The following is a 24771-nucleotide window of genomic DNA, read 5'->3' as shown; positions in this document are numbered from 1 at the left end:
CGGCATGTGGGATCTTCCCAGACCAGGGCTCGAACCCGTGTTCCCTGCATTAGCAGGCAGATTCTCAACCACTGCGCCACCAGGGAAGCCCCCAGGGGTACATTTTTGCACTGGAATCTAAAGATGTTTTTAAAAACACTTTTCACAAAAAAAAAAAAAAAAACACTTTTCACTTTTCCATTGTCATTACATTATTTACTCATGTGTTCGTACATTTTTGTATGTTAATTTATGAATGATTTTTTCAGTAAAAAATACATATTCAAGAACCAAAAAAAAAAAAAAAGCTAAAGGTTTTTTTTTGGTCAAAAACCCCCCTTTTTTTTCGAGGGAAGAATGCAAGAAATGAACACACAGCTTAAAACTGGCACTATGCTTTTTTTTTTTTTTTTAATATTTATTTATTTATTTTATTTTTGGCTGTGTTGGGTCTTCGTTTCCGTGCCAGGGCTTTCTCCAGTTGCGGCAAGCGGGGGCCACTCCTCATCGCGGTGCACGGGCCTCTCACCATCGCGGCCTCACCTATTGCGGAGCACAGGCTCCAGACGCGCAGGCCCAGCAGTTGTGGCTCACGGGCCTAGCCGCTCTGCAGCATGTGGGATCCTCCCAGACCAGGGCTCGAACCCGTGTCCCCTGCACCGGCAGGCAGACTCCCAACCACTGCGCCACCAGGGAAGCCCTGGCACTATGCTTTTACTGTCATTCTAACACATTAAATAGTAGCAGGGTTTTATTAAAGGTAGCCTCATAACAGGTTTTCCATCTCATCTCCACAGGAGGAAAATGAAAACAAAAACCTCTTGTCACAAAATGGCAACATTTGCACTGAGATTACAGTATATCAACATAACACTATGGAACATGACATTTTGGAATAAAATGTTTGGTGGCAAAATTTTAGCCAGATTATATTAAATATTGGTATGATCACTATGAGTGCCACAAATTGTTTTGGAAGCAGCCTGTGGCAATGAGTCTAGTAATGCGAGCATTGGTAGTCATTTTTCTCATCTTCATACCTTAAAATCCTGTTAGTGGTAACAGAGGTGTGAAGCACAGGGATAAAAGGAGAGTTGAGTACATGGGCTAAGAGCAGTTAATCGTGCAAGTAGTCTTTCCACTACCTGAAACATTTAACAGCCAGTTTGCAAAGTACATTTGACTTCACCTTAAACAGGCAGAAAGTGAATCTGGCCATTCAGATTAAAGTTGCCTTTCTGGTCTTTTTCTAGAGTTCAAAGGTAACTAAACAATAGCTCTCTCCAACACTCCAAAAAGGAATGGAACTGATGCTTTTAAATTCTCTTTATTACATAGCAGTAGAGTGCTCTCTACTTAATGGAAACGAAAAAGTTTTTTAACAGAATTAAGTATTGGTAATAGAACTGACCTATGGTTCAATTTTTCAACCTAGCCAAGTCGTTTTTCAATTTCCCTTTCTGGAATTGACCACTGTTTTTGTTTGTTTGTTTTGTTTTGTTTTTGTTTTTTAAAGTCATCTATGGTGTCTCTGCAATACAAATCCAAGCATCACCTAGAATATGTACATGGATTTAGAATTTCTCAAATTTTGGTAAACATAAAAATTATCATGAGCTTGATAAAAATGAATAATTCTGACTCCTTACATCAGAAATGTTGATTCAGGTCTGAGTAAGGCATTTTAAACAATCACTTCAGTGATGCTGTTGTGGATGGTACCAGACCCCAGTTTGAGAATTGCTTTAATGTCCCGAACACGCCTTAACATTTCCCTCTATGTCGTCCTGCTTTATTATGTCCTCCTCATCCTTTCTCCTATTCACATCCTATCAGCCTTCATGTCTCAGCTCTGATAGCACTCTGAGGGAGCCCTGACCTGACTACTCCAGTCAGAGACGCTCTCGCTGAGCTCTCATGGCACTTAGTATACAGCAGACGTCTCTAAACTTTGATTCAGCGACCGATCAGCAGAAACTTTTTGAGCATGCATTCCAATAATGTACTTCTTAACCTTAATGATTGTACTGTACTAATATTTTATATACACTATAAAATACACCCAAAAGAGAAACAGACAAATTAAAGAAAATATGACAAATTGTTAATTTGACAAAAATTTTGGTATATATTATTAATATATTGTGATATAATATTATAGTATTTTAGATGAAGCAATTTAATTGAATATGCTTCAACATTTAAAAAAATCTTGATTTATCATTTTACGATATTGTGATTCAGAGGTCTAATTCTAAGTTCAGTTTATTTCAACATTGATTTTAATAGCTGCTATAACTGAAAACATATGAAACTTCACAGGTTCAAGGGATGGATATCATTAAAGGTACTTAACTAAATTATGGTTATCAATTTTGCAATCCCACACACCAATTTTCCTAAAGAATTTTGCTGAAATTTTGTTGAAATTCAGTAAAGTTATATCTTCCCTGATACCAATCAATTCTCACAAGCTAATCATAAAATGTTGCATTTCTATATGTATTTTTAAATAGGTAATTATTCATATGGTACAATACTCAAGAGTGAAAAAATGAAATGACTTCGTTCCACCTCTGTTTCTAGTCACTGGTTCCACTCCTGCAGAAGCAACAAATTCTATTCCTACGTGAGCATAAAAAGCATGTATATATTTAATTTTCTGACACATTTTACACTTACTACCATACTGAATGAGGAAGGATGTGGTTTTCCTACACCATATCCCTTCCACATTCCTCAGTCTTATTTTATCAGAATTCCAGTAGTAGTCACTTAATATGATAACAATGTAAATATGGTTCATGGGCCAAAGTGTGCTCAAAATTACTCCTACTTTCTTATACAATCCTTCTTTGTCTTCTTCTTTTTTAATTCACTAACTGCTAGGGATAGATTTAAGTGTGTGTTGGTTTCAGTATTCAGCAAAAACCTGCTCTTAGGCTTTGGCCTTGCCCTTTGGGAGGCTGAAGAGCTGACTACCTCTTTCACTATCATTTTTGGCAACTCTGAAATTGTACCAGATCAATGATAATGGTTCTTTTTTCCAGATGAACATCATACCTATTCAGATTAACAACATCTGTATTATTAACAAGGCAAGTATATTAGTTACGGTAATGTTAATTGCTAAAATAAACAAACCCTACATTTCAGTAGCTTAACACAGTAGAGTTTATTTTTTTGCCCACATGAAAGTCTGAGTTACTTGTCTTTGGACCCCCTTCCTATCTAAAGTGAATCAGCAGTTGGCTATTTCTATCCATGCTCCAAGATCCTCCAGGACCACATAGTCATCTGCATCCAGCCAGTAAAAGGCAAAAAGAATATAGAGAAGGTATATCCACTTCTAAAATACCTTGGGGTCTGGAATTGACACACCAACTCTGTTGTCATTCTATTGGCAAAAACTGATTATAGGCGAGAACTGACTAAGATATAAGGGGGTCTGGAAATATAATTCCTGGCTGGGTAGCAATTTCTCATAAAAACTCTACACTCTGAAAACGGGAGCACACAATATGATGGACATAGAATTATCTATTACAAATAATTCAGACTTACTGTTAATATCTGAATATATATTTTCTAGTACAGGTAAACATTTGGGATATAAATTGAAGTGAAAAATCACACTGAAATGTAAGCTCCATGAAGGCAGAAATTTTTGTCTTTTTTGTTGACTGCTAAAGTCCTAGGGCTTAGAATAGTACTTGGCACTCTGTAGGTGCTCAGTAAATATTTGCTGAATGACCAACTGAATGAATGTATTTTATGCACTGAAATTCTATTAATCAGCTCAAATATTAATGTGTATGTATTGCAAAAGTAAAGTGCTGCAAATAATTGATTTGAAATCTGTTAATTTTATGTACAGAAACAGATATTGAGAACATTCTGGTAGCTGAATAACAGGGAAACAGATGAACACGAATATTAGACTAGATAACGTCTAGAAGAATACCTTAAATGTGTAAAATGTACAAAAACATTTAAATAACAGTACATGGCAGAATAATAGATTCAATCGTTTATAATTCCAATAGCTGTAGAATTGGTATACTAAAATTCAAAATTTTAAACAAAGAACTAGTATTAGATTTTAGTTAATTTATACCATTTAGATAATTAATTTTCAAGAAAAAGTCCAGTTTGGGAATTCTTCAGTCTTTTGAGGATAACTGAAAAATGGAATGTCAACTCTCCTACCTCAAATTTCATGAAAAGGACAAACTCCAAAGATATATAAACCACATCAATGATAAATGACCTTTAACCTGGATAAAATAAATATAAAGCTTACCAAAAAAAAGAGAAGATAGTAATAGAGAAAAATGAGATACCTAAAGTATTGTTCTCAGTAATTAAATTTCAAAATGTCAGTTGTAATAAGAATATTTTAATAAAGACAATTCCTCTTCTACCTCATATCATATACAAAGTTAACTTGAGACGGATCACAGACTTAAATGTGAAAGCTGAAACTATAAGGCTTCAAAAAAAACACAACATAGAAGAATATCTTCATAACATTCAGGTTGGCAAAGATTTGTTAGAGCACTAACAATAAGAAAAACAACCCGAGAAACTGGATTTTATAAAAATTTAAAACTTCCACTCATAACATACCATTAAGAAAGTAAAAATAAAAGGCATAGACTGGTAGAAGATACTTGTAACACACATACATATATCTGACAAGCAACCTTATATACAAAATATGTAAAGAACACATCATTAAGAAAAAGATAGCATAATTTACAAGTGGGCAAAAGACTTGAAAAAGTACTTTCAAAAGAGGTATCTGAAAGGACAATAAGCATACGAAAAGGTACTCAATATTGCAAATCATGCAAACGTAAACTAAAGCCACGATGAGATACTACTATACAATACCAGAATCAGTAAAATTAGGGACTGACAATAACAAGTGTTTGTAAGGATGTGAAGCAACTGGAACTTTCATACATTGCTAGTGAGAACGTAAAATGATACAGTCACTTTGGAAAGCGTTTGGCAATTTTACTCTATGACACAGCAGTCTGGCTCATTCCCTAAAGGAATGAATGCCTACACCCACCAAAAACACAGAAGAATGTTTAATTGCAGCTTTATTTGTAATAGCCGCAAATTGTAAAGAACTCAAATGCCATCTAACAGGTAAATGAATAAACGAATTATGGCATATTCATACAATGGGATAGTCTACAGCAATTTAAAAAAAATGAACCATGGATACATGCAAACTCCTGGATGAATCGCAGATATTATGTTGATGAAAGAAGCCAAGTGTAAAACAATACATACTGGATGAGTTCATTCACATAAAGTTGAGAACAAGCAAAATTAATCGATCTTTAGAAGAGATGAGTGGTTATTTCTGGGGGAGGTATACACAGGAAAAAGGGCACTAGGGAATCAGAATTTTTTTGTACTTTAATCTGAGTGTATACATCTTAATATGAGAGTATGCATTACGTGAAAAATCAAGTACACTTAATGATTATTGCACTTTATGTATTTTAGTGTAGGTATGATTATCCCTTACTTAAAAAAAGAAAAAGAAAAAAAAAGGCACATGGACAAATTGTTCTGGCAAGGTTTACTCAATAGATTTGATGACAGAGAAAAAAACGCATCACCACATATAATTATTTGCAGTTAGATCAAAATTTATTAAGTTATATAATATTAATATAAACAAAGTATAGGGAAAAAAACCTCAATCATAATACATAGAAAAAAAATCTAAAGCATTATATGGGAATAACTATATCTTGATAGCAAAGACAGTACAGAAGATGAAAAATAATATGAAATTTCAGAATATTATTTGTAAAGAAGTAAATAACTGCTTATGCTTTTGAGTCTACAGAGGCTAAAATTTAAACAAAAAGCTGGTTGAAATTATTGCTATGTATTATGCATCATTTCTTTAAAAAAATTTGAGATTTGCTTAAGCAAGGGGCATAGTTCCTTTTACAAAACAAGTCACTGCACACAAGTTTTTCTGAAAAAGTGTTCCGCAGCGCACATCTTATTGAAGGTGAGCACCTATTGCAATTGTGGTGTATGATGCCTGAAGGAGCAATCTAATCGCTGACAATACTACAGTTTTCCTATATTTTTAATGTCAAGCTTCTAAAATCTGACTACTGAAATTGTAATAGAATGATTACATTTTAAGAAATAAAATTTCAGATATATTTTTGTGACACAGAGACACTCATCCAAAAATTTGTATTTGGTGTACTTCGAATTGCTTCATTTTATCATTATTCTAGTTACCCTTGTACTTATCTTTTAATTTTTTTCCCTTGTCCCAACATCTGTTGCATTTTTTACACGTTCCATGTACTCACACACTTTGTTCCAAGTTTCCTAGCGACCTGCTTCCTGAAATCCCCACCCTACTTACTTGACACAGCAGTCATCGTGGGACTTTCTTTCATGGCATTCCTTTGTGAGATCATATATTTTCAGGATCTCATGTCTTCTTACTTAGATTACTCCTTTGTTTTGGTGAAGCACATCCTCCAGTAGCCTCCTAAAAAAGGGTACATGGTAGGATAAAATTTTGTGACTGTGCCAGCCTAGCCTTTATTTTAGCCCCATACTTGATTGGACTGTCCATAATTCTAGAGAGAATACTAGACTGGAAATCATTTTTCCTCTTAGATTTGAAGACCTTGCTTTCATAGTTTTCTACCATCTTCTAGTGTTGCTACCAAGGAGTCAAAATGCCATTCTGAAAACATCCTTTTATGTAACCCTTGTTTTCCCGCTGTGGAAACTTTTAGGATCTTCTTTAACCCTGGCATCCTGAAATACCATCATATGCCTTTGTGTGTGTGTGTGTGTGTGTGTGTGTGTGTGTGTGTGTGTTTGTGTTTTAGTTCATTGTACCGTGCACTCAGTGGATCCTTTTAATTTAGGAGCCACATGTCTTACATTTTTGGGAGATGTTCTTTAATTTTTTACCCTCACCTCCTTTCTCTGTTCTCTCATGTTGGAGATCTTATTAATCAGATGTTGCATCCCATTCTGATCTTCTAATTTTCTTTTTTGTTCTTTGCTATTTTTCACCTCTGCTTTTTTGTTCTAGTTTCTGAAATTTCTTCAGCTTATCTCCCAACACATCTATTTCATATTTAATTTTGGCTCTCCTATTTTTCCAATATTCTTATTATTTTCTGATTGTTCATCTTTTATAGCACCCTGTTCTTCATTTTCATGGATGTAATATATTCTATGTTTCTGAAAATATCATAGCATCTTTGGGAGCTTTATGTTTTCTGCCTTATTTTCAGTTTTTTTTTTTTTAGGTACTTTTAATTGTTTTGGTCTTCATCTTTCATTGTTGAAGGTATCTTCAAATGTCTAGTGATCCTTAGCTATCAGCTTATCATGATTTCAAGGGACTGAAAGCCACGTATGAATGAGCAGGGCTGTGAACTCTGGGTTTCACTGTAACAAATAATCAAGTGGCAAACTGTTTTTTAAATTGTCCATCTTTTTAGATGGGCTGGTCAGGGCTGGGGATAAGCCCAGCTACCAGATTCTGTAGTGAGGTGGTGAAAGGGCACTGAAGGATTATAATGTTCAGAATACTGACCTTCTCTCAACCATCCTGTTTTCAGAATAGCACCTCACTACCACCACCATTCTCCCCCACCCCCCAACCCAGGTCCCAGTTCTGATGCATTTGGTTCAATTTCTCCAGAGAATAAGCCTCTAGCCTTCTGCTAGAAAAAGGGAAAGGTGCCTGGCTACAAAGGGAGAACAGAAATAAACTTTCAAATAATTCCCTTGTTTTCAACTTTGCTCCTCAACCTCACCTTCCAGGGTACCTTGTGCCCCCAAATCCTTGACTCTTTGGGGGGGTTCTGGAAGGAAAAGATAGGTGTTCCAAATTTGTGGACCTTTTCTGCGATGAGGAGTGGCTGTGAGAACTGTGCTACCTATCAAGTATTAAAAAAAAAAAAAAAAGAAAGAAAGTAGTGCTACCAAATGTAAAATAGTTAGTGGGAAGCAGCTGCATAGCACAGGGAGATCAGCTCGGTGCTTTGTGACCACCTAGAGGGGTGCGATAGGGAGGGTGGGAGGGAGGCGCAAGAGGGAGGGGATATGGAGATATATGTATACATATAGCTGATTCACTTTGTTATACAGCAGAAATTAACACAACATTGTAAAGCAATTATACTCCAATAAAGATGTTAAAAAAAACAACAAAAAAGAACAAAAACAAAACAGAAAAATATGTTAAAAAAAAAAAAAGTAGTGCACTTAATCTTTCCCTTCGCGGTAAAAGAGAATGAGAAAGTAACTGTTTAAAATACACACAAATGAAAAACAACAAACCCCCAAACTACCTATTACTGAGACATCATTTTGAAAATTTGTACGTCTGGAAATGTTTTCATGGCTATGTGATAATTTTAGCCAAAGACAATGTGTCTCCTATAAAAGCTCTCATATCTGCAATTGACATTCCTCTTTTATCTCTTAACAACAGTTCTAATCTTGGGTCAGCTATGTGTTAGCCTCTCTCTTCCTGCATCAAGTATTCGCAGATAAAATAACAACACATAATGGAAAGAACCAGAGTGTTCCCTGGGAACAACTACATGACTACAATCCAAATTTAACCAGTGTTACTCACACATTCATAGAGTTGCCAGATAAAATATGGGATGCCAGATAAATTTGAATTTCAGATAATTAATTTTTTTTCCTCGAATAAGTATGGCCCCTAGTTCATTGTTTATCTGAAATTCAGATTTACTTGGGCATCCTGTATTTTTATTTGCTAAGTCTGGCAATCCAACACATTTACTTAAACAGTATATCATAAGTAGAAAGTGACCAACATAGAAAAACTGGGTTTAAAGAAGGAAACTGGGATCTGGACTAAAGCTATTCAAGCCACTGGGAAAGTCTACATTACCACCAGGCAGGTAGCCATGGGCAACCCCATGTGCACCCACTTTGCAATGTACAATGCCTTGGCTGTGGTCAAAATTAATGCTTTCAATTACTATAGGAACTTGGATTCTCTAGGTAGTGTGGTCAGCCCCTTGTGTCACCAGAGTTCTGCCACTCTATCAAGCCATTTTGGTTGCTCAGGGTTCAATCATAAAGCCAATCTATGGTCTTTTTTGATGGACGATGGCCATACTCTTGGACAGTTCCAATTATTTGTGCACCTCCCAAACGAAGTTGCCCCAACCAGACCTAGACAATACACACACAGCAAGATATCAGTTGATGTATTGGAGTGTCAGATCTCATAAGCTGACATCATGGATTGAAGGGTAGCATTAAGCATGGGTTTAGTAGTTAACCCAAATATAATAATTTCCCCCCAATAAAATATTACTAGCTCCTTCATTTATAAGCTGAAATATTTTAAGACTGTTTCATCTGGTTTCTGTTGATATCTCGTTTGATACCATACCAGCTCAGTTTCTGTGTATACTAGGAACTCAGTTATAATCTTGTTAGGCTGGCTGGGATCCTGTCTCCTAGGTGAATACTGGTTATGTCCTACTCTAGGGAATAGAGCATAACTTTCCAAATGATTTCAGGAATTTTCATATCATGTTCAGGGTCATCTATTTCTTCCCAGATAAACTGCCCAAATTCCAGACTACTTACTGTTTTATGCTCCAACCCTAAGCTGTCACTAACATTTTTTTGAGCTTGAATTGTTTATTGTTCACTGTACAGTTTTATATACATTATTGTGTCTTAAGTGGGTTATTAATAGATTCAAATATTTAAATACTTTGTATTGAATTGGACAAGTCAATTTTTCTCATCTTCAGATTCCTCACCTCTAGAAATTATCTGAAAGTATCTTTCATAGTGTCATTTCAACGGGTGCTATAAGATTAAAAAAGAGGAAAATAGATGAACATTAGTTATGACTTTGGTAAATATTACCCAGCTGTGGAAGGTCACTTCCAGGTTTATAATGAGCTGCTGTCAATGAGAAATAAGCAATGATCAACCACATGCAGCAGCTGCAGGGGATGAGGGGAGAGGTTCCTCACAAAGGTCTATGCTCAATATGTAGGAAAAAAAAAAAAGGCAAAAGCCACAGTATTCAGGTTTTAGAAGGAGGTAGGGGACTGGCTTTCACCAATGCCCTGCTTCTGCCTCAGTTTCGATGCTCGTTGCTTACAGGCTTGTTCTCTGATTCAACCCAAGCCCTGAAAGTGGTCCTTGAGATGGGGTAAGATATTATTTTTGCATTTATACATAATATTAAGGGATTTTTTTTTTTACCTGAAGATGTGAGTTGAAAGGATTTTTACACTGTGCCACAAGTTTATTTTTGAATATTTTTTTTAGAAATTAACAAAATTCTCTTGGAATTAAATGGATTACATTTTATGTCATGTGTGGGCTGGAATAAAAGTGATTAAGTTCAGAATTGACATTTTAAACGAAACATGTATATTCCTAGTCCACTTGATAATGGGTTTTCATTGGAGGCGACATTTTTTTTTTTTAAGTGTTTATTTATTTATTTATTTATGGCTGTGTTGGGTCTTCGTTTCTGTGCGAGGGCTTTCTCTAGTTGTGGCAAGCGGGGGCCACTCTTCATCGCGGTGCGCGGGCCTCTCACTATCACGGCCTCTCGTTGCGGAGCACAGGTGGAGGCTACATTTTAAACTGACTCCACAGTTTAGAAGCAACTCTAGTACTGTCTGCCTGCTACACTGTTATTTTAAATCATTATTTTAAAATCAAGTATTCTTTTTCCATACCTTATTGAGAAGGGCTGGTCATAGCTCTTACAGCTAAGAGGAGCTTGGTAGATCAGATCACTGTGATACCTTTACCCTCTCCCTTTCCTTAGTCTCATTTCCAAAAATTTTATAGTATATAATCCCACTGCTGCCACCAATAGAAAGAGATTAGAAGATTATATACAAGGATCACATTTAAACATGTAGCCATTAATTAAATTTTGTTCAAAACTGGCAAAGATACACCACAGAGATTTTCCTTTTGATGACAGCAAGTAGACACAGAAGAAATACCTGGTGGTTGGTGTCAGTTAGTGTAGCTCCTTCAATTTCCCTCAGTCCAATGGATACCACTCATTAGTAGAACTTATGTGCCAGCAGCTTGTATAAAGTTGTCTCATCAAGTCTGAGTAGTTATCCAGACTTTCTGGGCTTTTATACATACCCCAGCCATATGAGCATAACACTTCTGGTCCTGATCTTTGTGTGCCACTGCCTTGTGAATTTAGTATATACAATTTTAATCTGTGTATAAAATACCTATTTATTTTATGTATTCCCTTAGCTGACTACCTCTTGTGGGGTTTAATTGTTGGAGTGTGCTCTCCATTTGAATTCCCACTACACTTCGATGACTGTCTCATTTTCAAATATTTAAGGGCCAGTGTAAGGAATAAGCTTATATTCTGTGACCCTAGCTCACAGTAAATGAGCATCAATGGCCAAAAGCCTTGGGGTAATTCACATTGGTTCAATTTATTTTATTTTATTTTTAATTAATTAATTTATTTTTATTTTTGGCTGTGTTGGGTCTTCGTTTCTGTGTGAGGGCTTTCTCTAGTTGCGGCGAGTGGGGGTCACTCTTCATCGCGGTGCGTGGGCCTCTCACTATCGCGGCCTCTCTTGTTGCGGAGCACAGGTTCCAGATGCGCAGGCTCAGTAGTTGTGGCTCACGGGCCTAGTTGCTCCGCGGCATGTGGGATCTTCCCAGGCCAGGGCTTTAACCCGTGTCCCCTGCATTAGCAGGCAGATTCTCAAACACTGTGCCACCAGGGAAGCCCTCAATTTATTTTAAAACTGATTTCTTATGTATGACATCTGATTTAATCTTGCACTCCCAGTGAGTGTCTGGATTATAGTAGGCACTCCATAATGTTATTAGACGAAATGACTAAATTTCTATTTAAAACTAATGGGCTGCTCCAAAAGATATTGAATTCTCTAACAATGGAGCCAAAAGTAGAAAATCATTTATTATGTAAGAGAATTTATGTTTTTAGTAAGAAAACAACCCAAGTGACTTCTAAAGTCCTAATTGCTTTAAGAATCTACTCGAATATCAAAACACTGTTTTCACCATAGAGAAAAAGTTTTAGATGGATAGTTGTGATTGGAGTCCCAGCAAAATAATTCCCTAAAGGTGACCTAACATCTGCCCTCCTCCTGCCATGTCTAGATTTCTTCTGTTAGGAAGCTGATGGGCTTAAAAAAAAACATGTTTATGGTCTTCTGGGCTCAAGGTATCTGGACTGCTTCAACAAAAAGAGACTATCTGCACCAAGACAGAATAATACCTTTAAATAACATTGATGCCTGTTGGTTTAGAAATTCTGTTTCCTTACTCTTTTGATAAATATTTCTATAAATAGGGAATAAACTCATCCTTCTTTATCCTAATTATGGGGACTGCATTTAACCAAAGGCCCATGGAGGGAGAGTGTGAAAGTGGTAAATTCACCCCTAACCCCACACCATGGCACACAAAAAGAAGTAAAGGCTTAAGGCTTATTCAGGTACCTATTATTTTGAGCAACCTGGAATTACTTATACACAAACAAATGGGTTCAAATCTGGGTCTTGACTGAATATCTGACACTTTCCCTCTTCAAGTACCTAGAGCTGCCAAGTCACCTCCTTTCAGATACACTGTATCTCCATGGACTCTATTCAGCACTTGGTGAATGTTGAATATGCCTTAAGCAAAGCAGAATCTATTTCATTTGTGAAGAATAAATGACCGTACTCTGTTCAGCATGTACAAAGCTGTTGGTTTATTCAGCTGGGAAGCTGGGGAAAGGCTTCCTTTGGGAATGAACAGCAAAAATGTGTTCATGAACAAGGCACTTTTACACACACACACACACACACACACAGAGGAACATATTATGGTTACATAAACATCAACATATTTTAATTTTTAGACCCCTCTACCTCTTCCCACCTTCCCCTAAAAAACAAAAACAAAAACAAAAAAAACAAAAAAAAACAAAAAACAAAGAAAGAAACAGGTTTTTGTAACATTTTAAAAACCAACTTCATAGAACGTCTACACAGGAAGTTACTGATACATTCAGTTACACTAACATTATATGGTTTCAGTTCAGTAACAAATTTTCCATTAACAAATATTTTTTTCTACCTACTATAATTCCCTCCTTTTTCCTCAAGAGGAGGCAACTAAGGTTCAGCAGGAACTACTCATTAGGTTATGAACATTCTCCTCTCTCCTTAAAGTTGCTATACATTTATAGAATTTGTGATTCCATTAATGCTTCAATTTTTTGATGCCACCCTGTATACAGCACTTAATTATGGAGAATAGGAAAAAGCAAAACTAAAATAAGGAAGGATATATGATATATCTTTAACAATCTGTTTTCTGATTCCCTTTAGATGCCCAGTCAACCAGGGTCACACAAAGGTTTCACTCTTTATTGGAGGTGTGTGAAAAGACTTACTGGTCTCATGCATTTTATGTACGTTGATTTCTACGTTTTGACTCATCTAAATAAACACAGCAAGACTCATTTACAAGGGTACATATCCTTTCTATTCAGCCAGAAAAAAAATCTAAAGCTAGATGTAGAAAAACAATGATGCTAAAAAACTCTTCAACTTCAGACTGTATTAGGCTGAGATTTTCTGCAGTAAAGTTCCTGAAAAGTTTGCAATGGACGTGGAAAATGCATGAAATACTGCTTCAGGGAACATCATACAGATGAAATACTTTAATCCACTAACATAAATGCTCTCTTAATTTTTTCCCATTGGTCTTTGGAATGGGTTTTATTTGTTCTTGACTAAGGTCTGGATGCCAAGATGCAGGGAATCTATTGCCTACAGAACAGGTGTCTGTTTAATCCCCAGGTATGATCTTATAAGCCACTTTAACTAGAGACAGCCTGGTGGGAGCCTATAAAATGTTTATACTGTAACTGCAGGTTCCATAATAGGTTTGGAGCAGTGTAGGCTACTACTATACTACTGCACTCCCTCCCCCCAAAATAGGAACTCCTAAAGGGTGCCATATGTAGGTCTACCAATATAAAAAGTGGGAGATAAATCCATATTCCCACCATTTTCTTTTATCTAGTTATTCAATTTAACTCAACTACCTCCCTAGAAATGAATATCAGAGAAAAGTATGCTCAGAAGGGTGTTACTGGGAGTAGCTAACTTACCACTTTCCACAATGGCTATTCTGAAGGTTGGGTAACAAATGGGGTAGTGGCCTCCTTTTCCTTCCCATTAATAATTAGATGTCTAGTTAAGTCCATTAGACAGGCAGAGTAAATTGCAGGGAGAACTAAGTGTGGAGAATAGTCAATTTATCTCTTGTAATAAGGTCCCTTTTGACTAATTCTCCACTGAAGTTCTCATTTTAACCACAGGGTCTTTGAAAGGGAATGCTCACAATGCGCATCTTCTGTAGTTGAGTTACAGGACTCTTGGGTATTATATTCAGTACTTGATCGTATTTTGGCATATCAGGACAGTTTGGTTGAGATGTTAGTTTCTCAACTGTGGGCTGTGGAACTGTATTCCTTTCTCGACTGGCAACACGAGAGATATGAGAAGGAACGGTGGATCTTTATAGTGATGCAGTTAGGAGTTTGTTAACTGCCTTTTGGAAGTCAGTGTAGGAGTAAGTAGTGTTGATGGGTTCAGTGCGGGTTGTTTCCTTAACTGTTTTAGTTAACCAGCCACAGCAACAACCAGAAACACAAGAATTAGGAATTTGTTTTAGGTACTCAGGTATGGGAGTGGCTCTACTCAATGTTCGGCTTAACTGTTTGGTGGCAAACTGCAGTGCCCCATTTAGAGTGGCATGATCTCTAGAAAGCCGGCTGGGACTCATAAGGGGCTTTTGAAAAGGTGGTACTCCACAAGAAGCTAGAGGAGGCCATTCAGGAATTGGTTCCAGTTTGGGTACACAATGGGAGCAATGGGAGAGTCTTAGTCCTATCTCTCGAAGTATATGGACTGGTGTGCTAGCATCCAAGAGTTTAGCATGATACAACCAGGAATTAGGATTTAAAGGTTTCCAAGTTGTAGAATATTTTAAAAGGCACTTAACCTGCCAGGCAAGACTCTCAAGAGGTGTTAGGTTGGGCACCACAGGGTCCTCTTCTTCAGAGGAATCCCACTCTTCCCCAGAACTCTCATTTAGGTAGTTAGCATTTTCTTCTTCCTCACTTTCTGATTCTGATAAGGGGTCAGGAGAGGGATTTCTAGGACCCATTAGAATAGAACAACAGTATAGAAAAAAAGGTACCAGAAAAAGGTAACAATCTAAGCCAGTAAAACACTAACACTGGCAAATAGAAGCAGAAGATGAGAAATCCTTTCAATAGGATTCATTTGTCTGTTTCTCAGTCTGTTACACACACACAGTATGCCTCTGGCTCGCACCACTGTGCAGTTCTTCAAGATTATGTTGTATATTCTTCACTTACAAAGAAGACAGCTCAGTTCTCAGGACCAGTTCAGTGTGTAAAATTTAGTCACTTACCAGTGGCACAGGTCAGAGTCTCTCCTTCAAATCCTGGCTACCCAAGAAGAGAAGGGGTCCTCATCTAGGCAAGCTGATTATCTTAGCACGGTCTCAACTGGTTGTGAATTATGAAGAGACACTTTGTGTACTCTTTTTTGCTGGCAGGGATATTATATCTATTTTCGTAATGAAAAGAAACTCAGTGGTCGCCTTCTTTGTCCGCTGGTGCAGCAACTTTTGTGCAGGGGGATGGTGGGACGAGTTGTCAAGAATCTGTCTGGTGTGCACGGATCCGATGTTTTCCATAGGTGGTGCAAGTGTCCTTGGAAACTGCTGACTTAGTTGTTGGACTATCTGGAAAGTAGCCTTAACCTGTGAATGAGAAGACTAGAGACATGATATTAAAGCCTGAAAGCACTGGGTAACATTATTATCCATCTAACTTCATAGAGTATCCAAGCACATTGATGTTGAGCAAGAAGCCTTATCAGCTCTCCCATCTCTAGCACATAGGTTTAGGCAGTTTCCTACTGGGAATGGATCCTACCATGACAAAATTGGGAAGGAGAGCCTGGGGCCACTTCAATCTTTCGTTGGTACATATCTGGGCTAGCTTGTTTTTTATCATGCAGTTCTAGCCCAGGAAATTACTTCTGCAAAAGCAGATCCCTTATGCTCCAAACTCCAAATAGGGAGCTATAAAAGATATCTTTTTTTATCTTTAGAGGTGCTTGTTGGGATTAGTTCTAGGGGACCTGTGCTGGTTGTAGAGTTCTATACGTTAGAACTCTTGCTGGGACCCCAGAGGTTGTGGTCCTATGACCATACTCTATAGATAATGAGGGAAGATGGCAGGTATAAATCTTAATATAGCAGGAGTTACAATGAATATAAACAGCTTAAATTGACAATTAAAAGGCAGACATTCAGACTGGATCAACAAAACAAAACAAGATTTAACAATATGCTGCTAACAAAAGATATTTTAAAGCAAAAAGACCCAAGAAAGGTCAAAGCTAAAAATATGAAAAAATATATATCCGGTAACTGTGGACCAGAATAAAGCTGGGACAGCATCTTTATATCCAACAAAAAAGATTTCAAGCCAAAAAAATATAAGGAACAAAGACTGATGATAATACTAGTAAAAGGAAAACAATGAAAGTGATACACTCATCATAAACATCTATGACCCTAAAAGCACATCCTCAAAATTTCTCTAGTAACAACTAATAGAACTGACAGGGGAATATAAGCAGGGATACAAGCATTCTGAAAAAGTTAAAATATTAATATACTTTAGGTATTATATTATTTAAGTATACAAAACTCTATACCAAACAGAACAGATATTAAGTACACACATATACACATACACACACACACAAATAGTTCATGCATTAGGTTATAAAGTATAACTAGATTCCAAAGGGTCATTTCATTTAGACTAAATTCTCTGACCATAATGCAATAAAAGTAGATATTAAAGGTTAGTTAAAAGTAATCCTATGTTAGGATACTAAATAGCTCATGAATTAATAAAATGGAAATCATAAAAGATATTAGATATAAAACTGAATAATAACCCCACAAGCAAAAATTTGTGGGGTATGGTCAAACCAGTACCTAGAAAAAATTTATAGCTTTGAATACATTGATGAGGTAACGAGGAAGTTTAAATACGCACAAGCATCTAATTCAAGACAATGGAAAAGCAACAGCAAAATAAGCAGAAAGGAAATAATAAAGGCAGAAATTAAACAGTATATAAAAGAATAATAGAGTGATAAAACTGAAAGACAGTTTTCTGAAAATATGAATAAGAAAAACAAAACTGGTGAGACTTACCAGGAAAGAGATTTAAAAATACCCCCCAAAATTAAAAACATAATGTATGCTAAAATGTGAAAACCTAGATAAAATGGCTAAATTCTAGAAGAATATAAAATTCTAAAATTTGTACAGGAAGAAATAGATAACTTGAATAAAACAGACCAGTATTAAAGAAGCACAAAAGGTAACAACCTCCTATTAAAAACACCAGGTGCAAATGGTTTTATAAGAGAGTTCCACTAAACTTCCAAGGAAATTAATACATATTTTATATAAACTGTTCCAGAAAAAAGAAAAATAGCATAAAACTCCTTTTATGAGGATAATAAAATATTAATTCCAAATCTAGAGATGAAGCAAATAAGGCTCATTTCATTTGCAAAAATTTCATATATTACCTAACAAAATGTAATAGTGTATTAAAGAAAAAATGAATGTCATAATCATGTAGAGCTTATCCTAGGAAAGAATATCTCAACTTCATAAAATTATAAATATAAGTCACCACAGCAATAAATTAGATAATTTTATTAACTATGGATATTTAACTGTTCTTAGTTCTTGATCAACACCTATTTACGTTTTAAAAAACAAAATGCTCTTACCAAACTAGGAAGAGAAAGTTACTTTCTCAACAAGGTAAAAATTATCTACCAAAAACTTTCAGCAAATATCCTAAATGAGAAACTTCAGATATATTCCCTTTAAAAATGAAATTAGGGAATTCCCTGGTGGCGCAGTCGTTAGGAATCCGCCTCTCAATGCAGGGGACAAGGGTTCTATCCGTGGTCCAGGAAGATCCCACATGCCGCGGAGTAACTAAGCCCGTGCGCCACAACTGAGCCTGCACTCTAGGGCCCGCGTGCCACAACTACTGAAGCCCGCACGCCTACAGCCGTGCTCCACAAGGAAGAGTAGCGCCCGTTTGCCGCAACTAGAGAAAGCCTGAGCGCAGCAACAAAGACCCAACGCAGCCAAAAATAAATAAAGTAAGTAATTAAAAAAACGAAATTAGATAAGGATGACAAGGACTGATATTGTGTACCAAAGTCCTAATCAATGTTTTTTTAAAAAGTGTGAGAACCGGAAAAAAAGATATAAAACTACTAATTTACAGATGATATGGTCATCTAACATTAAAAAAGCCTAACTTATAAACTATTAGAGCTAATAAAAGAGTTCAACAAAGTTCCTGGATCTGAGATTAACCTATGACTATTCATTAATTTATTTATATAGCACTTACAATTTTCCAGGTACTATTCTAGGAACTGCACAAATGTTAAGTCATCTAAAATTCTCCTAACAATCCTATAAGATAGGTACTTTTATTGTCCCCATTTTATATATTCCATGAGGTTTAAGCTACCGGTCCAGGGTCATATGTCTACTAAGTGATGGAATCAGGATTTGACCCCAGGCACTCTTAACAACAGCAATACTAACCATAAAATGTATTACATACATCACTTGCACAATACGGGCAAAAAAAAAACCTATAAAGGATTTAAGAACTAATCAGTAATATGCGAGACCTCTATGAAGAAGACTGTAAAATTCTAATCAAGGACATGGATGATTTAAAATAGACATTCCATGCTCTTGGATGGAACAATGAATATTATAAAGATAACTTTTTTCCAAATTAATTTATACAATTCCAATATGTTAAGAATAAAATTCCACATATAGCTAAACAAACTATTTAAACAGAAGAGTAAAGTAAATATCGTGGCCTACAGGATATTAACACATATTATTACACATGTTACAGAAGCCACAGAAATTAAAATAGGGTGGTTAGTTTAAGAACAAATAGTCCAATGGAACAAAGCTCAGAAATAGAGCCACGTAAGATTTAAGAATATAGTATACAGTAAAGTTGGCACATAAATCAAGGGGGAATGAATGTATTTAGTATATAATAATATTGGTAAAAACTGGCTCATTACATGAAGAAAAATAAAACTGTATACCTATATAATGCCACATACAAAGGAGGACTCATGACAGGTTAAAGACCTAAATGAGAATTGTAAAACTATATAGTTTATAGAATATAATGCAGAATATCTTTGTGACTTAGGGCCAGAGAAGGACTTCTTAAAAAAACATAAAGCACAAGACCAAAATACGATGAATTCAATCACATCAAAATTAATATTTCTGAAAAAAAAAAATTTCTGGATTGAACTAAACACATCAAGAACAAAGTTAACTACAAATCAACAACCAAAAAGGTAGCAATCTCAATAAAGAAATGGACAAAGGACAAAAATATCCAATTTACAGAAGAGAAAATCCACAGGCCATGAACTATATGATGAGTAAAGAGATATCACATTATTCTATTATTTTGGTAAAAATTAGAAAGCTGGACAATGCCAAGTGTTCGTGAGGGGACTAAAGGAACTCCCTTCGAAACCAGCACTACTGGTGGGATTACAGACTGGGGTAACCTTTCTGAAGAGCAATCTGGCAGCACTACTTAGTCAATCTATTTGCACAACTCATGATGCAGGAATTCTACTCTTGGGTGTATATACAGCAGAGAAATTCTCCATAAGACCAACATGTACTCTGAGGAGTCATCTTTGATGGTAAAGAAATAGAAGCATTCCAGGCTTCCATCACTGGAGGAGTGGATAGGTAACATGTGTTAAAAGCACATTAGAAGTATACATAGCAACATGGATGGACTAAAGGCATAGGTCTGAACGAAAAAAGCAAAACCAAAATATCAAGATCCCACTCATGCCATTATGTAGGAATGATTTCCAAAATGAAAGTTAGTAAACATCTCTAGTTTCAAATACACACTGAAGTGGATATGGTCTGGCTTCGTGTCAGTACTCTTCCTCTAAAAAACATTTCTCTGGCTTCTACTCTTTCTTTATCTAATTTAGTTCTCTGCAGTGTCTGGCATGTATTAGGGGCTTAGCAAATTTTTTGAAAAAATTAATGAGAGAATGATGAAGGCCTGCTGTAAGTAACTATACAAGCATGTTTCACTTTTATTCTAGGGAGACAAAAATTCCTAAATTATATTCAGGTAATTTGGTAGTATGTTGTACAAAGACAAATGAAATAATTTTTTTAAACAAGATCAACAAAGATAATGCTACTAAAGCAATATAAAGGTCACTGCTTATAACTTCATCTTTAAGAACATGAGTGCAAATACTTTTAAAAGTTTATAATATTATTACCTACTTCAATCTGAAAACAAAAGGAAAATTTAAAACATACCATAAGTATTTTATTGAGACAGGTGTTAACTTTTTAAAAAAAATTAATTAATAATTTATTATTTATTTTTGGCTGTGTTGGGTCATTGTTGCTGCGCCCGGGCTTTCTTTAGTGCGGCGAGTGGTGGCTACTCTTCGTTGCGGTGCGCGGGCTTCTCATTGTGGTGGCTTCTCTTGTTGCGGAGCATGGGCTCAGTAGTTGTGGCTCGCGGGCTCTAGAGCACAGGCTCAGTAGTTGTGGCGCACGGGAAGTCCCCAGGTGTTAGCTTTTAATTCTTCTGTCCTCTTATATTTTTACTATTTTCATTTCAACCAGATTCCATTTGCATGATTATTGATTGGCTATACTTCAGTAATTATGTTGCTCAAAGCATTCTTTAAAAGGCTCACTCTACTTTTTTTTGTTAAGCAAAAATAAGACAAAGTTTCTTTGAAGGCATATGTAAATTCTAGAGTGAACCCATCACTGTTACCTCTTTACATTGCATGAGTAATAATACCCTCATATCAAAAGTGAATTAACTGCTTACTCTGTATACTCCCATGCATAATTTACTTTGAAAGAACCATTTTTCTGTAATTTCAGAACTAAATAGCCTTACCATATGAATTAGTTTGCTTACTTTAGTTGCTACAATTTGTTCTTTTCCCTATAGCATAAAAGAAAAAGTCAAGGTAAGCTAAAGGCAGTGAGTTTAAGCTTAATATAGCATTTTTTTTTTTACCAGTTTTATCGAGGTATGATTGACAAATTACATATATTTAACATGTACAATGTGATGCTTTGATATATGTATTCACTGTGAAATGGTTACCACAATCAAGCTAATTAACATATCCATCACCTCACAGTTACTATTTCTTTTTTTTTTTTTTGCATGTGATGATAACACTCGAGATCTATTCTCAGCAAATTTCAGGTATACATGATAAACTATAGTCACTATGATGTACATTAGGTCTCCAGAAAGTTTGTATGCTTTGATATCTATTTCCTCCACCCGCTAGCCACTGATAATTCCCATTCTACTCTTTATTACTAGGGGTTCAACTTTTTAAGATTCCACATATAAGTGGGATCATACAGTATTTGTCTTTCTGTGTCTGGTTTATTTCACATGGCAGAATGTCCTCCAGGTTGACCCATGTTATTGTAAGTTGCAGGATTTCCTTCTTTTTAAAGACTGAATTGTGTATGTATATAAATGTCACATCTTCTTTATTTATTCATTCATTGATGGACACAGATTATTTCCGTATCTTGGTTACTGTGAATAATGCTGCAATTAACATGGGAATGCAGATATATCTTTGAGATAGTAATTTTATCCTTTGAATATATACCAAGAAGGGGGATTGCTGGATTATATGATAGCTCTATTTTTAGTTTTTTGAGGAACCTCCATATTGTTTCCCACCAATGTGTATAAGGGTCCTCATCCTCACCAACACTTGTTATCTTCTGACTTTCTGATAATAGCCATCCTGACAGGTGTGAAGTGATACCTTATTGTGGTTTTGATTTGCATTTCCCTGATGATTAGTGATGTTGAGCTCCTTTTCATATACATGTTGGCCATTTGTATGTGTTCTCTGGAAAAATGTCTATTCAGGTCCTTTGCTCATTTTAAAAACAGGTTATTATTAATTTTTTTGCTACTGAATTATATGAGTCCTTATATATTTTTGATATTAACATCTTACGGGATATATGGTTTGAAAATATTTTCTCCCATTCCAAAGGCTGCCATTTTTGTAATCTAGTATCTTTTTTTTAACTTTTCAGATAATGTTCCAAAAATATGTTATTAATCCCCCCTGCCCAAGCTGGTCAAAATATAGTAAGGCTGATCTCTGGTGGCCAGATGCCTCATCCTCCAGTAATGACAAAATGGTTTGAAGTCACCTCTCATTTGTGGATAACCAAATAAAATATGGTAAATGAAATAATATTGTTAGAAACTTCACAGTTAAACAAAGCAACAAAGGTAGCAGGCACCCAAAGCATAAGGAGAGCTGAGCAATTAAAGGCCACAAAATAAGAAAGATGCCTCCAAATATCAGTTTGTTCTAACTTTTAGTTCACCAGTTGATTTTACATGAAAAACAAATGGTATATTCAGTGGTTCCCAAAGTAAGAATAGTTCTACACTATCTAATACTGTAGTCACTAGCCCCATGTCTATTGAGCAGTTTGAAATGTAGCTAGTGTAAAATAATTCCCAATTTCAAAGACTTAATAGGAAAAAAAAGAATGTAAATTATCTCATCAATATAATTTATGTTGAGTACATGTTGAAATGATATTTTGGATATAGTTGGTTAAAAAATTAATGCCCGTTCTAGGTTTCTTTCACCACAGCTGTCTAGGCATTCTACATTTTAGCTACAGTGAGATTATAAATGTTATCAAGTATATTCCATGCACTCTTAAACCTCTGTGCTTTCCCTCTAGCTGATAAACCTAAAATACCCACCCCTCTTGCCTTTTCAGAAATTAGACATCTTGATAATTTTGAAATTACGGGCAACCCAACTGCTACCATATTTACTATTTTAACTAGCATTTGAATACCTGCAATGTTTCAGGAATTAGGACTATGAAGAGAATAGATGAATAAATTATGGCATGCTCATACAATAGAATTCTAGGGCAACCTATATGTACCTCAGTTTCCTCTTCTTAAAAAGACAGAAAGAACTTACAAGGGTTGTGCCTAAGGATTAAATGAAGTAAAGTGCTTAGAACAGTGTCTTGGCATATAAGGTGATGAAATAAAATTCATAGTTTATGACAAGAAAAATTTAAACATAAAGTTTTTCTCTGCCTGTTTGGGCCTCCTCCCTCCCCTTTAGTGTGTGTTGTGTATCTGCACTAACCAAACCTCCTTAGGAGATAACCTTCTTTCTTAATCTTGTAAGGAGTCAAGATGACCCATGACCTACTACTCCCTTTGTAACTACAGATCTGGATTGTGTAAACTGTCAATAATACGTCATTTGACATATAACCGTTTGTCTCAAAAACATATCTTACTATGCTTAGACCTCAAAAGGGCAGGACAGTCCTCAGAGCTTCCTGAAAGATTGTCTCACAGGTTATAACCTTGAGGTTGGCTTGAATAAAATTTTCCATTTCTTTCCTAGATCAACCATTGATTAACTTTTTCTAGACAAAGGGTCCAAAAGGTGTTAAGTTATTGTTATGAAACTATCAATATGAATAAACCTCAAAAATAATACTGAGTGAAAAAAGCAAGTTGCACATAGGATCATTCATATAATGTTAGAACATGAAAACAATACAAGATACTTATTCAGAGATTTATTCATATATCATTAATACATAAAAATTAACAGTAAATTCAGAAAATCCATTGCTGCTGGGGAGGAAAGGTAGTTCAACAGGAAAAAAGGTGTACAGGCTGCTTTGTAATCTATTTCCTTAGATGTTAATTTTTGTCTCAAATAATTCCATTAAAAAACAGTTTAAAGACTTAGTTCCTGCCGGAAGGCACTCCAAATTTCTTTATCCTACCATCACCCTAAACTCTTTTTCCATTCTGTGTTGAAAACATTGCCGTTACGCACCTTTGTAAACAGGCCTCGAAAGCCGGTACATCTAGAACAAGCTGTACCTAAATTAACCCGTGCCTCTCTTCCCATACTGCCTTCCACGTTTGCAGACTCTCCACCAGACGCGGACCTAAGGCTTAAAAATACTGCGGCCCGCCTCCATCTGGAGACCTCGGAACATCCTCCTTTTCAGTAGACACCGAGCCGCCGCCCAGCACTTCCGCACGCCCTAGCTCTCCCTTCTTGACGGATCTCCGAACGAACCCCTCCTCCCCCTCAGCGGGAGCAGGGATTCTTCCCCTCAGCAGATTCCCTTTCTCACCCAAGGAGGATCCTTTCTTCTTCCTCGCCTCACTCCCAGCCGCAAGACCCGACTAAGCCTAGCGCCACCAGCTCTGTTCCAACAGTCACTCCGCCGCAAGGTTCGCACTCCGGTGGATACCACTTCCGGGGGCGCCAATTCCTCCTCCTCTTAGAAACGCCTCTTCCCACTCGGAAAACGGTTTAAAAGACCCTAAGCGCAAGCCCCCCATCGGTGCGGTTGAAGGGGGTGGATCCATCTCGTCCCACTCTCGTCGCTCTAAGCTCTCGCGATAGTCTC

At 36.3% G+C, this 24771-nt stretch overlaps 1 protein-coding gene across 2 annotated transcripts; it reads right to left on the bottom strand.

Moving 5' to 3' along the window:
* Positions 1–12776: 12776 nt before the first annotated feature.
* On the bottom strand, positions 12777–24758 carry DCAF16 (DDB1 and CUL4 associated factor 16). Of its 2 annotated transcripts, none has more exons than XM_068543179.1 (2): positions 24493–24758; positions 12777–15900 (listed from the first exon to the last, which is right to left on the bottom strand). In XM_068543179.1, the coding sequence occupies exon 2, from the start codon at positions 15259–15261 to the stop codon at positions 14611–14613; it is 651 nt and encodes a 216-aa protein (XP_068399280.1). In that variant the 5' UTR covers positions 15262–15900; positions 24493–24758; the 3' UTR covers positions 12777–14610. The 2 variants fall into 2 exon arrangements, with proteins under 2 accessions (XP_068399280.1, XP_068399279.1); XM_068543178.1 differs by having other exon boundaries at positions 12777–15885.
* Between the last annotated feature and the right edge of the window lie 13 nt (positions 24759–24771).

This window comes from Eschrichtius robustus, chromosome 4 (genome assembly GCF_028021215.1).
Source record: "Eschrichtius robustus isolate mEscRob2 chromosome 4, mEscRob2.pri, whole genome shotgun sequence".
NCBI classification, from domain to species: Eukaryota; Metazoa; Chordata; class Mammalia; order Artiodactyla; family Eschrichtiidae; genus Eschrichtius; species Eschrichtius robustus.
The sequence above is the reverse complement of the archived record's forward strand: the minus strand, read 5'-3'. Positions and strand labels throughout refer to the sequence as shown.